Below are 16788 nucleotides of genomic sequence, written 5' to 3'. Positions count from 1 at the left end.
TCTATTCCGTTACAAAGAAACTAGCATCACCATGTTAAATATTCAGTTACCCACAAGAAAATTGCCATTAACAATCATAACAATGCACTGTATTGCATGGAAAAAAAATTTAATGTAAAAATCTCAGTTGCAAATTGTCTGCCAATTTGGGGAAGTCTTTTATCTTGCTTTGAAAAGCAAGATATTTTCAAGTAAGATTGAATTTTTAAAAAATGAACTTGAGAAAATACATTAACATACATTTACATGGCTTACATTTTATAAAAAGTTCAATATAAATAACATGCAAAACAAAATGTTTCATTGGTTGATAAAATTCCAAGTAAAAGATAACTCAAGTTCCTAACAATGATTTTGTAAAAATTGCTGTCATAGGGTGGCGAGAATGATACTATTTTAAAAAGTACTAAATTTACTCCTAAACCATCGCAAATAAAAAAGTTGAATCACCCCATGTAAACGTTGCAGCAGAACACAGCATTCAACTATACAGGCTATACAAGGCAACAGGCAAATGAAATGGTCCTTCAGAGAGTAGAAAGTCCTTGTGAACAGTTATGTTGTCTTCCTGAAACCTTTCAAAATTGGGTAGATGTTTTCAAATGCTTCATAGATTTCTGCACGGACTTTTGCACCTTCAAAACAGAAATTATATATCAATGGATCAAATGGAAAACTTGAATGTGGATTCATGCGTTAAATAATAAATTGCAGGGCAAGAGGCTTTTCAGTTTTTAAACAAATATAAAGCGATTGCGGTCAGTAGTATTAGCATATTTAAGGCAAACTTAGATAAACAAGATTGAGAAAGAAATAGAAAGTTGTGCTGCTCGAGTTAGATGAAGCTGACTGGAGGCTCATGAAGAACAAGGGCTAGTTTGGTCAAATGGTACATTTCTAGTGTATTTTCTTCAAATCTATTGAATCTGGGAGACAGTGCTGAAATATTAATAAATTAGATCATAAGTTAACCACAAATGTGAAATGTTTGCCTGTCCTTAAGTGATAAAAATTAGCAATCAGAACACACCCCCATACCATTCCGACTCATCAGCCTTGTTACCACAGCCACATTGTGACTTGAAATAGATCTACACATACACAATCTTGTGCTGTTAGACTAATTATGTGTAACAAGACCAGTCTTCCAAATGAAATTCACATTGTTATATATTTCAAAATGAAAAATTGAAAACAATATAACTGGAGTTCAGGCACCAGAAGAGGTGAAAAAAGATGAACAAAATTTTTAGTATTAGCTTGAATGTGTCAATGGTTGCTCTTGGATCCAATGCTTCAGGCACGAGTGATAATTTTAAATTCCACTACTGGAAATAAAAATAAACAATTTTTCAGAAATGTTTTGCCCCATTCTGGAAGGGTAGTATGGATATTTGAATATTCTAATTAAGAAATCAAAAGAAATGAAGCATTGACTTGATAATGCATGCTTTACCCGCTGTTTAGCAAATGAAAACAGAAAAGATATAATAATGACGAATAGACCTTTATTTGATAAGAGCTGGTAAATCAGATAGTGGCCTCAACTCTTGTCAATTAAGAACCTATGAATTCAGCCTTAACAAGTATATTTGTATGAACATTTTTATGTAATTGGAGGACAGGAAAATGAACAAGGTGTCTAAATTTGCATTAGGACTTACGTGGTTTAAAAAGTAGTGTCTCTACCACTGAGCCAGGAGATCTGGGTTCAAGTCACATCTGCTCCAGAGGTGTGCGATGACATATGTCAGAGGTAGGTTCTTTACTCAGAGTAGTGGGTACATGGAATGCATTGCCAGCAGTGGTAGTAGAGTCAGATACATTAGGGACATTTAAGCGACTCTTGGATAGGCATGTGGAAGTTAGTACAATGAAGGGTATGTAGATTAGTCTGATCTTAAGAGTAAGATAAAAGGCTGGCACAACATTAAGGGCTAAGGGGCCTGTACTGTCCTGTTCCATATCTGAACAGATTGATTTAAAAAAAGATAGATTTGCAGATGCTAACTAGTACACAAAACATGAAGACGCAGTCAATCTGAAGAGATGGGAGATAGAATACCACATGCATAAGTGTGAAGAAATGAATATTGGAATGCAGATTAAACAGAACACTTGAGGCCAAGAAGATGGGGAAGTTTTGGCAGATGAATTGTTGAAGTTTTGGCTGAATCCTTCCAGACAATTAAGTTAAAAAAAACTATAGATACAACTTAAATCAAAAGACATTATTTTGAAGTTCCATCTGTCATTGGCAAAGGTGTATTCAATGGTAATTATAAGAAAAATATACAGTTATTGAAGGTAGTTGAAAAAAGACTATAAGCTGACCTTCGAAAGACGAGATGTGAAGAGTGGTCTACCATAGACTTCACTTTTGTACAAGTGTCTTGTCTCAAATTTTAATGAGGCATTGGCGTCATTTTAACCACATACATAATTACACTGTCAGATTTCAACACAACTATCAGATCAAATCCTTCAAAAATGTTAAGGCAAGATGGTAGCTTGGGGCTGCAAACATTGAAGAATGTTTAGGTCTTGGTCATAGATGTTTGTGCTGTAACTGGAGTCTAGTAATCATATAGCTAAGTGGCTGTGGTTTGAGAGCTGAGCTCAAATGTGCTGTTGAACTTGTCAGCAGAGAAAAGATCAAAGAAAAAATGCAAGTGAGAGAAACAGCAATATAAAGTAAAAAGTCTGGACAACGATTGCTTTTAAACCATCCAGAGCACCTGAGGCAGTAATGCAAAACAATAAAAATCCTAATGCAAGTTGTCAAGACTTAAGCAGTTTTGCAGGGAAGAGCCACTAGGTGGATCTCTACTGTCAATAGGCTTGAACTATGAGAAGATTGACTGACTAAATCTGAAATGGCACTTTAAACACTGATCTTATATGAACACAAAATAGTCAGGAGCACAGAAGAGGTGAAACTGGAAAATTCCTTTAAATTTGGAGAACAGTTCAAATTAATTAACTCTAAAATTTAACACTAACTATTAGGAATTTCAGTTATCAACAAAAAGAATAAATGGCTAGGAAATATAAATATTGGATGTCTTAACTGAATGGTGGAGTAAACAGCAACAACTGGGGTTTTCTTGGATTGATGTAAAAGATGTTCTTTTATTTTGTCATATGCAAATTGCAGTCAAAATGCAAAGATGATTCCACTAGTCTCAGCTGCATTGTCTTAATACACCATTTCCAGTTCTGATATTTTTCTATTGCTAATGAAATGATTCAAGAAAAGCAAAACTAAGGCAAATCGGGAAATAAAAAGGTGGCATTTTATTTGAATTTGTGCAGCGTTTGACAAAATAAACAATCCAATTTATGTCATAGGAACTTACAGGACGAGAAGGGGCCATTGTGATCCAATTGTCAGTCTGAAAGCTTTAAAAATACTATGCCATTGTCCCTAATATACCTCAAATTGCATTATCTGCAATTCCTGTTCGATTTGGTTAACTCAGTCAACTTTGCTCTCTCAACTTTCCTGGCATTATTCAATATTCATCACCTTTGTAAAGTAGTTAAATCCAAATTTAGTATTTTCCCCTTTGCACCTTGTGAGCTATGTCGAGTGAATGGGAAGAACAACAAATAACTAGAGCAGAACTCTCAGGTAAGCAATCAGCTATGAAAACCAACCTACAAAGCAAACAAGTGATGCAACCTACCAGTCAATACAACTTTTCCAGATACAAATATTAGTAGTACAATTCTTGGTTTGATCATTCGATAGATTAATCCAGGAAACAGCTCAGGCTCATAACTGCAAAATAAAATTGATAACTGATCATATACACAATAATAACTTATTGTGGCACATTATAGATCAAGCAAACTGTCTCAATATGCAAATTTTAATTTTTATAACTGAAATTATATTCATCGCTCAGATCCTAATTATGTTCCATCCCTGAGTTATGGACCAACGAATGCACAGTTTTAAAGGCACAATCCAGTTGTTATCCAGCTCCTAATGGAAACAAGACAAAATTGACTTTTGCTGAATGAAAAATAATCTTTCCAGCAGAAAATACAGACTAGTATGAAGTGTTAATATGAAGTTGGGGCACAATAGAGGGAACTTTAGTATATTTTCTATACATTTAATGGGTGATCAGGTATACAGTCATGGCATTCATATTTTCCTGACAAGATTACCTTTCCAAATTAAAGTAAGTATGCTCTAATACTCATGAGAGATGTGACTGCAGAAAGACAGATTGGTACCTAAATTTTGAATGGTACAAAACACTTAGGAAGAACAGGAAGTGAGGAATATGTGAAGTAGTAGCTCTGTTAGTTAATTATGGAATTAGCACAATCGAGAGTGATGACATAAGTTCACAAAACCAGATGTGGAAACTGTTTAATTTGAGATGAGAAATAACAAAGGCACAAAAAATCACTTATGGGGTACTGTACAGGCCACTTTACAGCAGCCACGGGCAGTAGGGTGGAGCATAAAGGAAGAAATAATGGGAGATTGTCAGAGCAATATGGCAATAATCATAGGAGATATTAATCAACATATAGATTGGACAAATCAGATGGGTAAAGATAGAATCTCTCAGAATATTTTTACGTGAGTTTCTTAGAAAGACAAGCAGGAGGCTGGAACAATACGGCAAGCCAGACAGCATCAGCAGGTGGAGGAGCCAATATTTCGGGTGTAACCCTTCTTCAAGACTGGAGGTGGGTGTAAGGGGAGCTGCAGATAAAGGGAAGTAGGCGTGAGTTTTGGGTGGGTAGAAGGGCTGAGTGGTGAGGTAACGATAGGTGAATACAGTTAGGCGATAGGCTTGGTTGGTCAATGGGAGGAAATGGATCTGCTTTGTAGTTGGAAGGAAGAGAAAAGCATGTTCCAGAGCTGACCAGACGACAGACTATATAGTCAGAAGAGGAGTTACATTGGGATTGCAACATAAACAGATTCTCTGTCCACAAATGCTGCTGCACCTTCTGAGTTTCTTTAGCACTTTCAGTTTTTAATATCAGGCTGTTCAACACCTGGTGCAATCAAACAGGATTAATGGTTGCATTGTAAAAATCACCCCTTAGTAGCCATGAGCAAAAGATGATTCAATTTTCAATATTCAATTTGAGGGAGAGGGGAGTGGGTCAGAGACTACTATTTTATAAACGTAAAAATAGTTAACTGCAAAGCTCAAAGGTAGTATTAACCTTTAAGACAAAAACAATTGTGCAAAGTCAAAATACAATCCATCAGAATCAGCATGGTTTTATGAAATCTTTGACTAATTTACTACAGTTCTTTGCAGATATAACAAGTAATATGGATAAGGGGGATCCTGTAGATGTAGTATATCTGAACTTCCAGAAGGCATTTGATAAAGTACTGCACAAAAGCTTAATACAGAAAGAAAGATCAGGAGGTGATTTACCAGCATGGTTAGAAGATTGGCTAACCAACAGAAGTCATAGTCTGACTGGCAATATCTATCTTATGGGGTGCCACAGGGTTCAATCCTCAGGTCCCAACTATCTTACTCTAAGGTGGGGATAGAAAATCCTGTAATCAAATGTGCAGATTACACTAAAATAGGTAGGAATGTGATTTGCAATGAAGAAATAAGAAACTTGCAAATGGATATGGATAAATTGGGTTATCTAATTTGGTCAGAGGAACAGAAAGACAACTTAATGTTTTAAATGGACAGACATTTGAGGGTGCTTTGGTACAGAGGGACCTGGGTATCCTTTTGCATGAATCACAAGGAAACTACTATGCAGGTTTGACAGGTAATGAGGAAAGCAAATGGAAATTTGGTATTTATTGCTAAGGAATAGAATATAAAGGTAGGGAACTGTTGCTGTAATTGTCAAATAATTAATGAGACGACACCTGGGAATAGTGTATACAATTTTGGTCCACTTACTCGAGCAAGCATGTAGTTGTATCAGAAGCAGTTCAAAAGGAGGTTCACTTGAATATTTTTATGAAGAGGATTGAACAGGCTTGGCCTATTCTCTCTAAAGATAGAGAGAGAAGATCTAACTGACGTACTTAAGATGCTTAAGGAGGATTAACAATGTAGGTGTAGAAAGGATGTTGTCTCATGTGGATATCAAAAGGTCACAGTTTTAGGATAAGGGAGGTAGCAAATTTAAAATAGATGAGAACTTGCTTCTCATAGGGTCATGAATCTATGAAACTCCCTAAAGTGCAGTGAATGCTAGGGCATTGACTAAATTTGAAGAGGAGGTTAATAGATTTTTTTTATTAGTGATTGGTTGAAGGGTTATGGAGTGTGGGCAAGAAAGTGGAATAGAGGCAGAGATGAGATCAGCCATGAGATTAGTGGAACAGGCTCAAAAGGCTGAACTGCCTACTCCTGCTCCTAGTTCTGATGTTCTTGGGACAAGTGGCACAAAAGATTGGACAGAATATAAAGAATAAAAATGGTTAAAACATCAGCTACGGATCAAATAACGGAACAATTAATAGTACAAGAGAAAGCTAGCCAGAAATATAGAAACCGATAGTAAAAATTTATTTAACTATTTTAAAAAGAAAAAAGTTAAGGTGATCTTTAGTCCGAAAGAAAGTAGGATTCAGGGAAGGTTCTATTAGAAGATAGCAAATTTAACAACTCATTCAAAAACTATTCAAATCACTAGACAGACCATAACTGGATTACTGTCAATGGTTTTGGGCCCCTTATCTAAGGAAAGATATACTGACATTGGGGACAATCAGAGAAAGTTCACAAGGCTAATATTAGGTTTGAAGGAATTGCTTATGGGGAGTGGTTGAGTAGATTGGACTTGCACTCATTGAAATATAGAAGGATATGAGGCAACCTTATTGAAACAGACAAGATTCTTAGGGGACTTGACAGAGTAGATGTGGAAAGGCCTTTTTCCCCCCTCATTGTGGGAGTGTTTAGGATCAGTGGGCATAATCTCCAAAATAAAGAGATGCACGTTTAAAACAGAGGGAGGAATTTTTCTCTGAGACTTGTGAATCAATGGAATTCGTTATCGCAAAGGTCTGCTGAGAGTGGGTCATTAAATATATTCATGGTTGAGACAGACAGATCTGTAAGAGAAGAAAGGGTTATAGGGAAAAGGCAGAAAAGTAAAGTTGAGAATGATCACATCAACCATAAGCTCTTTAAATGGCACAGCAAACTCAATGGGCTGAAAAGCCAATGTCTGCTCTAATGTCTTTTTGACTATAAAGGAAGACAGTAAGCAGCAAACTGCAGGCCAGTTAGCCTAACATATCAGGAAAAATTAGAATACACTAAAAGAAGTTGAAACTGGGCACTTAGAAAAGCCCAAAGTAATCAAGGCAGAGTCAACATGGTTTCACAGAATCCCTACAATGCAAAAAGAGGCCATTCAGCCCATCAGGTCTGCATTGATCTTCAGAAGAGCATCCCACCCAGACCCAGACCCAGCCCCAGCCCCAGCCTCCTACCCTACCCTATAATCCTACATTTACCATGACTAGCCTGCATATCCCCGAATACTACAGAAAATGTAGCACGGCCAATCCACCTAACCTGCACATCATTGGATTGTGGGAAGAAACTACAGCACTTAACAGAAACCCATGCAGACACTGCGAGAATGTACAAACTAGATAGATAGTCACTAAAGGCTGGAATTGAACCCAGATCCCTGGCGCTGAGAGGCAGCAGTCCTAACTGCTGAGCCACCCTTAAACTTGTCTAGGATTTGAACCCAGGATCTCTTGCATATCTGTATCATACCCAGAGACCAACAAGCCCATGTAAGGGAAATCATGTTCAGTTAATATACGAGTTCTTTGAGGAGATAACATGCACTGTGGATAAAGTAGAACTGGTTGACATACTGTAGTTAGATTTTCAGAAGTCACTGAACAAACTTCCACACAAAGGTAATTGCAGAAAATAAAGGCTCATGTTGGAGGGATAAGCAAAAACAGAAGATTGACTGGTTAACAGGAAGTAGAGAGCAGATATAATTGGGTCTTTTTCAAATTGGCAAGGGTAACAAATAAAATGCCACACAAGTAGGGATGATAGGACTTCACTGCTAAACATTTATAGAAATAACTTGGATGAAGGGATGAAAGGGATAGTTGCCAAACATGTTAATGATGCACAGAGCACATAAGGAGGCTACAGAAAGATTAGATAGGTCAAGTGAACAGGCAAATATCTGACAAATGGAATACAATGGGGGAAAACGTGAAAATGTTCAATTTGGCAAGAAGAATAAAGTAGTATGGCTTCTAAATGGAGAGAGATTACAGAGAGATCTTAATGCCCTCGTGCATGAATTGTCTATGAATAGCCTATATGCAGGTAAAGCAAGCAACTTTGGAAAGTGAATAGAATATTATTAATTGAAAGAGAAATTAAATATAAAAGGAGGGAAGTCATGCTTTTTAATACCTTGTAAAATGAGACTACATCTGCAGTACTGCATACAGTATTGGAATGAAGATGTGTTGAAAGCAGTTCAGAACAGGTTTACCAGACTAATATCAGAATGGGAAAGGGCGATGCTGGAAAAGCACAGCAGGTCATACAGCATCCAAGGTGCAGGACAGTCAACGTTTTGGGCATAAGCCCTTCATTAGAATGACTGAAACATAGACTTTCCTGCTCCCCGGAAGCTGCCTGACCTGCTGTGCTTTTCCGTGCCACTCTTTTCGACTGACTACTTCAGTATCCATAGACCTCAGTTTCTCCTAATATTCAGAATGGTGGCTTATCTTATAAGGGAAGTTTGGACAGGCTAGGCTTATAATCAATTATGTTTAGAAGCATAAGAGGTGACTTGAATGAAAATAGAAGATCATGAGGTATCTTGTGTTATGGACCAGGCCACCCCTCAAAATATTTTAATAAAGATAGCCTAGACCCAAACTTTTTCTTATTTTAAAGGCAAATGAGAAATGGATATTCCAGGTGTGATGCAGCTAGTCAAACAACTCAACTTTAAGCAGAACAGAATTTATTTAAACATGACAAAAGAGAATTTAGAATAATTAGCTATTGGAAAAAGTAACCGGCCTAATACAGTAACTATTACTAATTAAAAGTTCCAATACAGTAACATTCCTTAAACATACCCCTTGGCAAAAAGGTAAATTCAAACACAAATTCTTACAGGCAGAAGGGAACAATATGCAAAGAGAATTCCAAAGGTCAGAGGAATTCTTTACTGAAGCATGCAACTCCCATGGACTCTCACATCTTGTGACTGCTACAGCTAAAATAAACTAGAAAAAACTTGAACTGGGAGAACTGGCAGCTTCCCTTCCATTCTTAAGTTAGCTTCTTTCTCGACTCTTCAGTACCTCTGCCTTTCCAACCTCTCAAAAGAAAACCAATGACAAAATAACCTTTTTAAATTGACAGAATCATCACACTTGACAGTAGAGATAGTGAGGATATTTCTTCTTACAGGAGAATCTTAAATTAGGAATAATTTTCAAAATGAGTTACAGCAAATAATTCTCTTGTAGAGGGTTGTGTCTCTTTGGAATGCTTCCTGAAAAGGAAGAACCATAGTCTTTGAATATTTTTAAAGGTTGGGGTAAATAGACTCTTTGGAAAACAAGTGGATGAAAGGTTATCAAGGGTAGACTCGAAATGTGGATTTGATGTTACAAATCAGATCAGTTATGAGTTTATTAAATAGCAGAGCAAGCTTGTGAGACAAATGGCCTATTCTAGTATCCTCTTTGTATCTGAAGTACAAAGCAGAAGAAATCAGAAGGATATGTGCAAGGTACCTTTGGTTTAAACACGTTTTTATTCTGGGTTGTGTAATACTGGAATTTAAAGTTTAAATTGTATACCTAATTCAATATTTTAATATTCTACATTAATTAAACACTGCAAACATGATGTCAATACACTTTAAAAATGCTGACTGAAATAGTTGCAAGATTAGATTAGATTACTTACAGTGTGTATAAATGTATTTCCCTGTTTAATGAGCAAAATGCAATAATTTAGACCACATGTTTCATTCTAGTAGGGAATAGGATATAATAGCTGAATCCATCACCTTGGTAGCTCAATGGGGATGCTGCAAACAGATACTATCCACTTTTATTATCCATTGCTGATGAGCTTTTCCTTTCCTTTAAAATCTAATTTAGGCCCAGAAATTATGCGACAATGTAAGAAACTAATCAAGATGAGGTTTGGGTAAGATGGCAAAAATCCATGAACGTAGCTGACATTGAGGAGAGGTTACATTACTGCAGACTGTCAGCCTGGATTATGTGCTGATGTCATTTGGAACGAGACTTCAACCCACTGACTCAACTGGCAGCCATGCAGCCCATGAAATGAACGTTCAAAAACTTAAATTTTTTGTTGTAATGATTCCTGTATCTTTGTACTTAACAGATAAACTTAAAGCTTCCTTTCTCTACAGAAATCAGTATATGTAAACATTACTGTTTTAAACATTGTCCTCTAATTGAAGCCTTGGAACATCTTCCCATGTTTTTTTACCTGCTAAATTGCTGATGAGTTAGCACCAGGCCCTCTAGTCGAATGGGAAATTTCACATCACAACTGCCCACCATGTTTTGAATCTTGAAATCCAGAAACTTAGCTGGGAATCCCAATTTCTGTACAACCCTTGCATATTTTCTTGCTGCCAAACGTGACTGTTCTTCACTGCAACAGGAAACAAGGTTTATTACTCATTACTTTTCTACTAGCACTGAAAACAATAATCATTTGCTACCAGGCACAACTTGTAAAAGTTGTGTTAGATAGTCTTGTCTTCTAACGAAAGACATTAAAATCAAGTCAAAAAGATAAAAATATTAAATTCAAGTAACAAATTAAAACATTCTAAAGTACTCGGGCAGGTGGGGGTGGGGATGGGAAGAGAAGAAAAAGGAGAGAGTGCTCAAGTTATCTCATCTGTATTTGCTTAACAAAAATAACTATCTCAATATGAATTGTTAACATAAGGCATGGTAATGATCAAGGGGCATATTTTTATTCAAGGGACTAGCAGATTAGAAAATGTATTACAGCAAGTGACTATTAAAAAGTCAATTGTGGAATTCAAAATGGAAAAAAAAGTGTAGACAGAGCACACAATGGATTAAGTAATTCTACACAATCGCAGTGTCATGTATTTTTGTTCCCACAAGTCCTTTTATACAAAATCCTACCAGTGTGCTACCATCTTTACATATATATTTAATGAAAACAAAACAAAATCCATGCTAATGTATCCTTAAAACAAAATTGCATTACCCAGTTTCTTAAACTGTTTCAAAATATATATTATACCAATTAAATCAAACCTGCCCTGAATGTAAAATAATCAATTAATCAATGCCTGGACTCTAGAAATCAGTTGTTTGAAAGATAAGGTCTTCTTTTCTCCCTATGATGGAAAGGGATAGTTCTTTATATGAAAGGCAAGACTGGTCTAACCTCCTATGTAAATAACAATCACTTTGATGGTGTGCCTCTTTTAATAAGTTAGGTCAGAAGAGCAACATGCACCAAGACTGACATTTCACTGAAGACTTAACATTAATGTTCCCAGACAGTTATTGCCATTTGACAAGGAAAAAGGAGAAAGGGAGATTAGCATCCATTAAGGGTTATTGTTGCACAGGCACGATAAACATAACCAAAACAAAAATAAAATTTGCTGGAGAAACTCAACAGGTCTGACAACATGTGGAGAGAAAGCAGAGTTAAAATATAGAATCCGGTGAACCTTCCTCAGTGTTCTGAAGAAGGGTCAATGGACTTGAAATATTAAGTGTTCTTTCTGTTGATGCTGTCAGACCTGTTGAGTTTCTCCAGCAATTTCTGTTTGCTTCAGATCTTCAACATTTGCAATTCATTTTATATTTTACCATGAACTCTAAAGCAAGTTAAGAATAGTAACTTTAATCAGAGCATTGATAAATTAATACTGACCATACCTCTTTGCACCAGTGCACACCATTTTTCCAGAGCTGAAAATAAGTGCAGTTGTACGAGGCTCCCGGATTCTCATGATCACAGCAGCAAATCGCTGGAACAGACAAGTCTTGGGTTAGACGGTGGTCAATAATCCCCTGTATGCCCTGGTAATACTGGAAATTCTATTGTCTATCAACACTGAGGAAAACCCATTCAAAGTCTGACATTACACTCTTTTAGGGACACAACTATTCATGTTATATACATTAAAGATCTGGACAAAGGAATTGAAGGCATTATTGTTAAGTTTGCAGCTGACAAAAAAAAACAGGTTGAGAGGAAAGTAGTGTTGAGGTTGCAGAAGGACTTGGACAGGCTGAGAGTGTGGGCAAAGAAATGGCAGATGGAATATGTGGTTAAGTCTGGGGGTATGCACATTGGTAGGACAATTAGAGATGTAAATGGGGAAAGGCTTTGGAAGTCTGAAGCACAAAGGGACTTGGGAGTCCAAGTTTAGGATTATCTTAATGTCAACATACAGGTTCAGTTTGCAGTTAGGTAGGCAAATGGAATGTGAGCATTAATTTCAAGAGGTTGGAACTGACGAACAGAAATGTACTGCTGAGGCTGTAGAAGGCTCTGGTATCTCCAGAATTGGATCATTGTGAGCAGCTTTGGGCCCCGTATCCAAGGAAGGATGTGCTGGCATTGAGGGGTTCTGGAGATGGTTGACAAGAATGAACCCAGGGCCTGTGATATGAGGAACTGGGTGTGTGTGTGTGGGTGGTGGTGTGTGCAGGTGTGTGGGGTGTGTGTGTAGGCCTAGATACAGTCCACATGTACAAAATGTTTCTGCTAGACAGAGACACTAGGATCCGAGGGCACAGTCAAGGGATCACCCTTTAGGACTGAGATAACGATGAGTTCTTTCAGCCTGAGGGTCATTAATCTGTGGAACTCATTGCCATAGAAGCCACTGAGTAAATTTAAAACAGAGATAGATTGGTTCTTAATTGGTAAAAGGATCAAGAGTTATGAGGAGAAGGCAGAAGAATGGGGTTAAAAAATATGATCGAATGGCAGAGCAGATTCAATGTGCCAAATGTTCTAATTCTGCTTTTATGGCTTATGGTCGTATTATTCATCACAATAATGGGGTGTTCGTTTCAGATTAAAGTTGAGGAAGAGGAGAGGAGCTTTACTTTGCATTTGGTTGCACAATATTTGAGACTACATAAACTCCATTTTCCCATTACCTCCATAACCCTCTTTCAGGTGTAGCCAAAAATCTGTAAAACACACTGTTAAATATACTCATTGACTAAGCATGCACAACAGGGGGATTAAGAATTTCACAGTGGCTACACAAATGAAATTTCTCATCTAGTCCCCTTCAAGATTATAGACTGTCCCATAGGAGAAGCAGCCTCTCAGTTCCCATTTATGCTTGACCAGTTAAGAATTTTATACATTTCAATGAGTGATTGAACTGGAATAATCGTACTCAGCAACTGCCCTCAAAGCTTGGAGAGGGCAGTTGTTGTTTATGGTGCTCAAACCTCTACACAACTGAAGTTATTCTTTGCTGAATTCTGCTTCAGTTTCATCTCCAGGAATTATGTTTAATCTTCTTGGGCTGAAAGGTATTGCACCTGTCATGTAAACAAAGACTTTAAAAGGGGAAGAGCAAAATTTTGAAAAACTGTGACAGAGATGGCATTTTTGAATACGAGAGAAAGAAAAGTATCACATCAAGACCTCTCATTTGATCCTATTCCCATATCTCTTTCCCACCACAAACCTTCCTTGCTCCTGTCCCTAAATAGTTCTTAAGCATGTGGGAAAGTGGATTAACCTCTAATGCTTTTTGTTATAAATCTTTTGAAGATATTTCACTAAACCATTCAGGCACACATACATAAAATCACACGTGCACAGCCACCCACCTTTGGATTATATTCAGCATTTCTTGCTCGAAGGGCTATTGTCTTCAGGTCCAGTTTACAACCCAGATTGACAGTGGACACTATATTTCTAAAATAAAAAGTATTTGAATGTTTCCTTAAGAAAGCATTGCAATGTATTTCAAACATTGTTTCCCTTCTAATGAAAAATGTTGGTCTTCCAAAAACTGACTTACAATTCAAGAATCAACATTCTTCTATACATTTTACATGTTTGAAGTTGCCTGGCCAATATGATAAAGAAATTACAGGCCAGTTAATTAATCTCACTTTCTCAATGAGAAAATCAATTTGAAAAAGAGAATAATTGTAGGCAAGTATTGCTGTCCTAATTCTTTAGTTCAAAATCAGGAATTAGGCATTTAACACAATGGCACCCTTCTGACTCATTAAAGGGTAATAATCCATCAGTTATCAGACAACAATTTGTATCTACATAAGACCTCTAACATCATAACATTCCAGTTTCATAAGTGTGTGATCAGACAAAATGTGACCCTGAGCCAAACAGACGTGACAGGTGACCAAATACTTGGCCAGCTAGGTTTTATGGGGTGTCTGGAAGGAGGAGAGAGAAGCAGAGAGGTGAGCTATCATAGGAAGGGAATTTCCAATCTTGGGGCCTATGCAGCTGAAGTCACATGTGGCAATAGGAATAAGAGATGCACACATGATACCAGAATTGGATTGCAGAGATTCCAGAGGGTTGCAAGACTGGAGAAGATGGAGGGTTGTTAAATTTAAAATTCTGTTTTTTTATCTCCCACTTCATTTTTGAGCATAAACAGAAAAGACTGTGTGGGAGGGTTGGGGGTTTAAGAAAAGTGAAACACTCCTCTTTCCCATAACTAATAAATCCGGAGGAAATTCATGAAAACAAGGAATAGACTGAACACGACAAAACTCAATGGATGGTATGTACAGTGTACAAATCTATGATGGGAGACACAAATACAACATATGTAGGATTTGATGAATGACAGAATTTGGGAGCTTGCCCCACCTTCATGAACAGAAGAACAAGGAAGTAGGTTTGAAACAATCTCTCATCCCTGCCAAATTTCTGAACTTGCAAAGAAAATTATTTCAAATCAAATTTAATGAAAATAGTCAGAGGTCTACAGCACAGAAAAAGACCCTTTGATCCACTGAGTCTGAGCTGGTCAAAAACAACAATTGAACTATTGGATACCTAACGTTCATGTAGGAGATTGACTCAAGTCACAGATGTTTGCATTAACTTAAGTTTCAGGGTAGCCATTTAAGAAACTGCTGAGATCAAAAAGGAGAGAGAACAAAAAAGGGGCAAAACCTTGAACTGCATATCTTTAAAGTATTTAATGTTTCAGTAAAGAAGCCATTTAAATGATACGATGTCTAAACAATTCATATACCTTGATGTAGCTTATAGAAAAAAATATTGCTCTCAAACCATAAGATTGATATAGTGCACTGTTTAACACAAAGAAAACATATTCCATCTTAAAATCAAGTTGCATAATTGTAGTTGGTTGATTTCACATCCAATTCAGTGTCATTACATAAGCAATTAACAAAATAAGACCACTGTCTTTTTTATATCCCCGCTTATTTTAATACAGTTTGATACAAGGTACAGAAAAAAAAAAATCAAACATTTTAGCGAAGTTGGACAGCATCTGCTGAATGGTAATATATTCAAATAGAAAGTGGTACAAAATTGAGCATGCAAATTAAATACCGTAGTCCCTCCCGTACCCATGGGGGATACGTTCCAAGAACTACTGCGGAAGCCTGAAACCTGGATAGGTGCGAACCCATTCATTTAAAAGGGAAATGTTTCTTTCTGGCAGCCTCCTGGTCCCTGGTTCTGGAATGTTCCCTACATCCCCAAAACTGCAGGTAACTGAAACTGCGGAAACCCGACTTGCAGATACGGGAGTTGTCTTGTAGTTTCAAAATCCCATTGTGACAGGCAATTTTGGCAGGGGTTGTGATGGCAGACATAAAAATGCTAAATTGACATTTCTTTTAAGTCCAAAGTGCAACTGCTGACACAGCCTGAGGTAAGGAGATTAGAAAAAAAACTAACAATGGATTGAAAACTGTAAAATATCCTCAACTTTGTTAGAAGAAAGAGAAAGGGATGAAGATAGAACAGGTGCACAATAAGAAGTGGTCCATGGCCTTGGAATATCCCAAAGTGCATATACACCGTCAAGTACTTTAAAAAAAATATTGTAATTGTTGTAAATACAGGAAGCACTGAATCAATTTAGAGTCATAAGATCCGCAGCATGGGAAAATGCTCTTCAGCCCATCACGTCCGCCCCAATCAAAAACAACCAACCACTTAACTATTCTAATTCCAATTTCCAGGACTTGGCCCATAACCTTGTTTGCCTTGGCATCGCAAATGCATACTTAAATATTTAAGTGTTTCTACCTCTAACACCCTTACAGGCAGTGAATTCCAGATTCACACTCTAAGTGAAAATCTTTTACCTCAACTCCTAGCATTGTACCCCTTACTTTAAATCAATGTCCACTGATCATGGATTCCTCCATCAAGGGGGAAAAAAATCCTTCCTGTCTACCCTGTCCTTGCCCCTCCCAATATATCTTAATTGCTAACCCTCCTCCCACCATCAAATCTGAATCAGTTACGTAAACCCACATACAGCAAGGACTGCAATAGTGATCCCTGTGGGACCCCACTGGACACAGACTAGAAAGATCACTCCTTAATCATCACCTCCTGCTTCCTGCCATTCAGCCAATTATGGTTCCAATTTGTCAAATTTCATTGGATCCCCTGGGCTGTTATCTTTGCTATTAGTCTCTCATATGTAACCTTTTCAAAAGCTTTGCTGAAATCCAAGTAATCTACACCAAAAGAATTGCCC

At 37.2% G+C, this 16788-nt stretch overlaps 1 protein-coding gene across 1 annotated transcript in view; it reads right to left on the bottom strand.

Annotated features, from left to right (window-relative positions):
* Window positions 1-92: 92 nt before the first annotated feature.
* The window catches only part of tbp (TATA box binding protein), a 28817-nt gene continuing 12121 nt past the window's right edge, over window positions 93-16788 (bottom strand). Inside the window, exons 4-8 of the mRNA XM_072558916.1 lie at window positions 13886-13973; window positions 11960-12051; window positions 10512-10679; window positions 3690-3784; window positions 93-635 (exon numbers count right to left, since the gene is read on the bottom strand). Of these exons, the coding sequence (XP_072415017.1) occupies window positions 556-635; window positions 3690-3784; window positions 10512-10679; window positions 11960-12051; window positions 13886-13973 (523 nt within the window). The 3' untranslated portion in view covers window positions 93-555. The remainder of the gene's footprint in view (window positions 636-3689; window positions 3785-10511; window positions 10680-11959; window positions 12052-13885; window positions 13974-16788) is intronic.

The sequence above is a fragment of the Chiloscyllium punctatum genome, chromosome 3 (genome assembly GCF_047496795.1).
Source record: "Chiloscyllium punctatum isolate Juve2018m chromosome 3, sChiPun1.3, whole genome shotgun sequence".
Classification (NCBI taxonomy): domain Eukaryota; kingdom Metazoa; phylum Chordata; class Chondrichthyes; order Orectolobiformes; family Hemiscylliidae; genus Chiloscyllium; species Chiloscyllium punctatum.
Note: the sequence above shows the minus strand (reverse complement) of the source record. Positions and strands in the feature narration are given on the sequence as shown.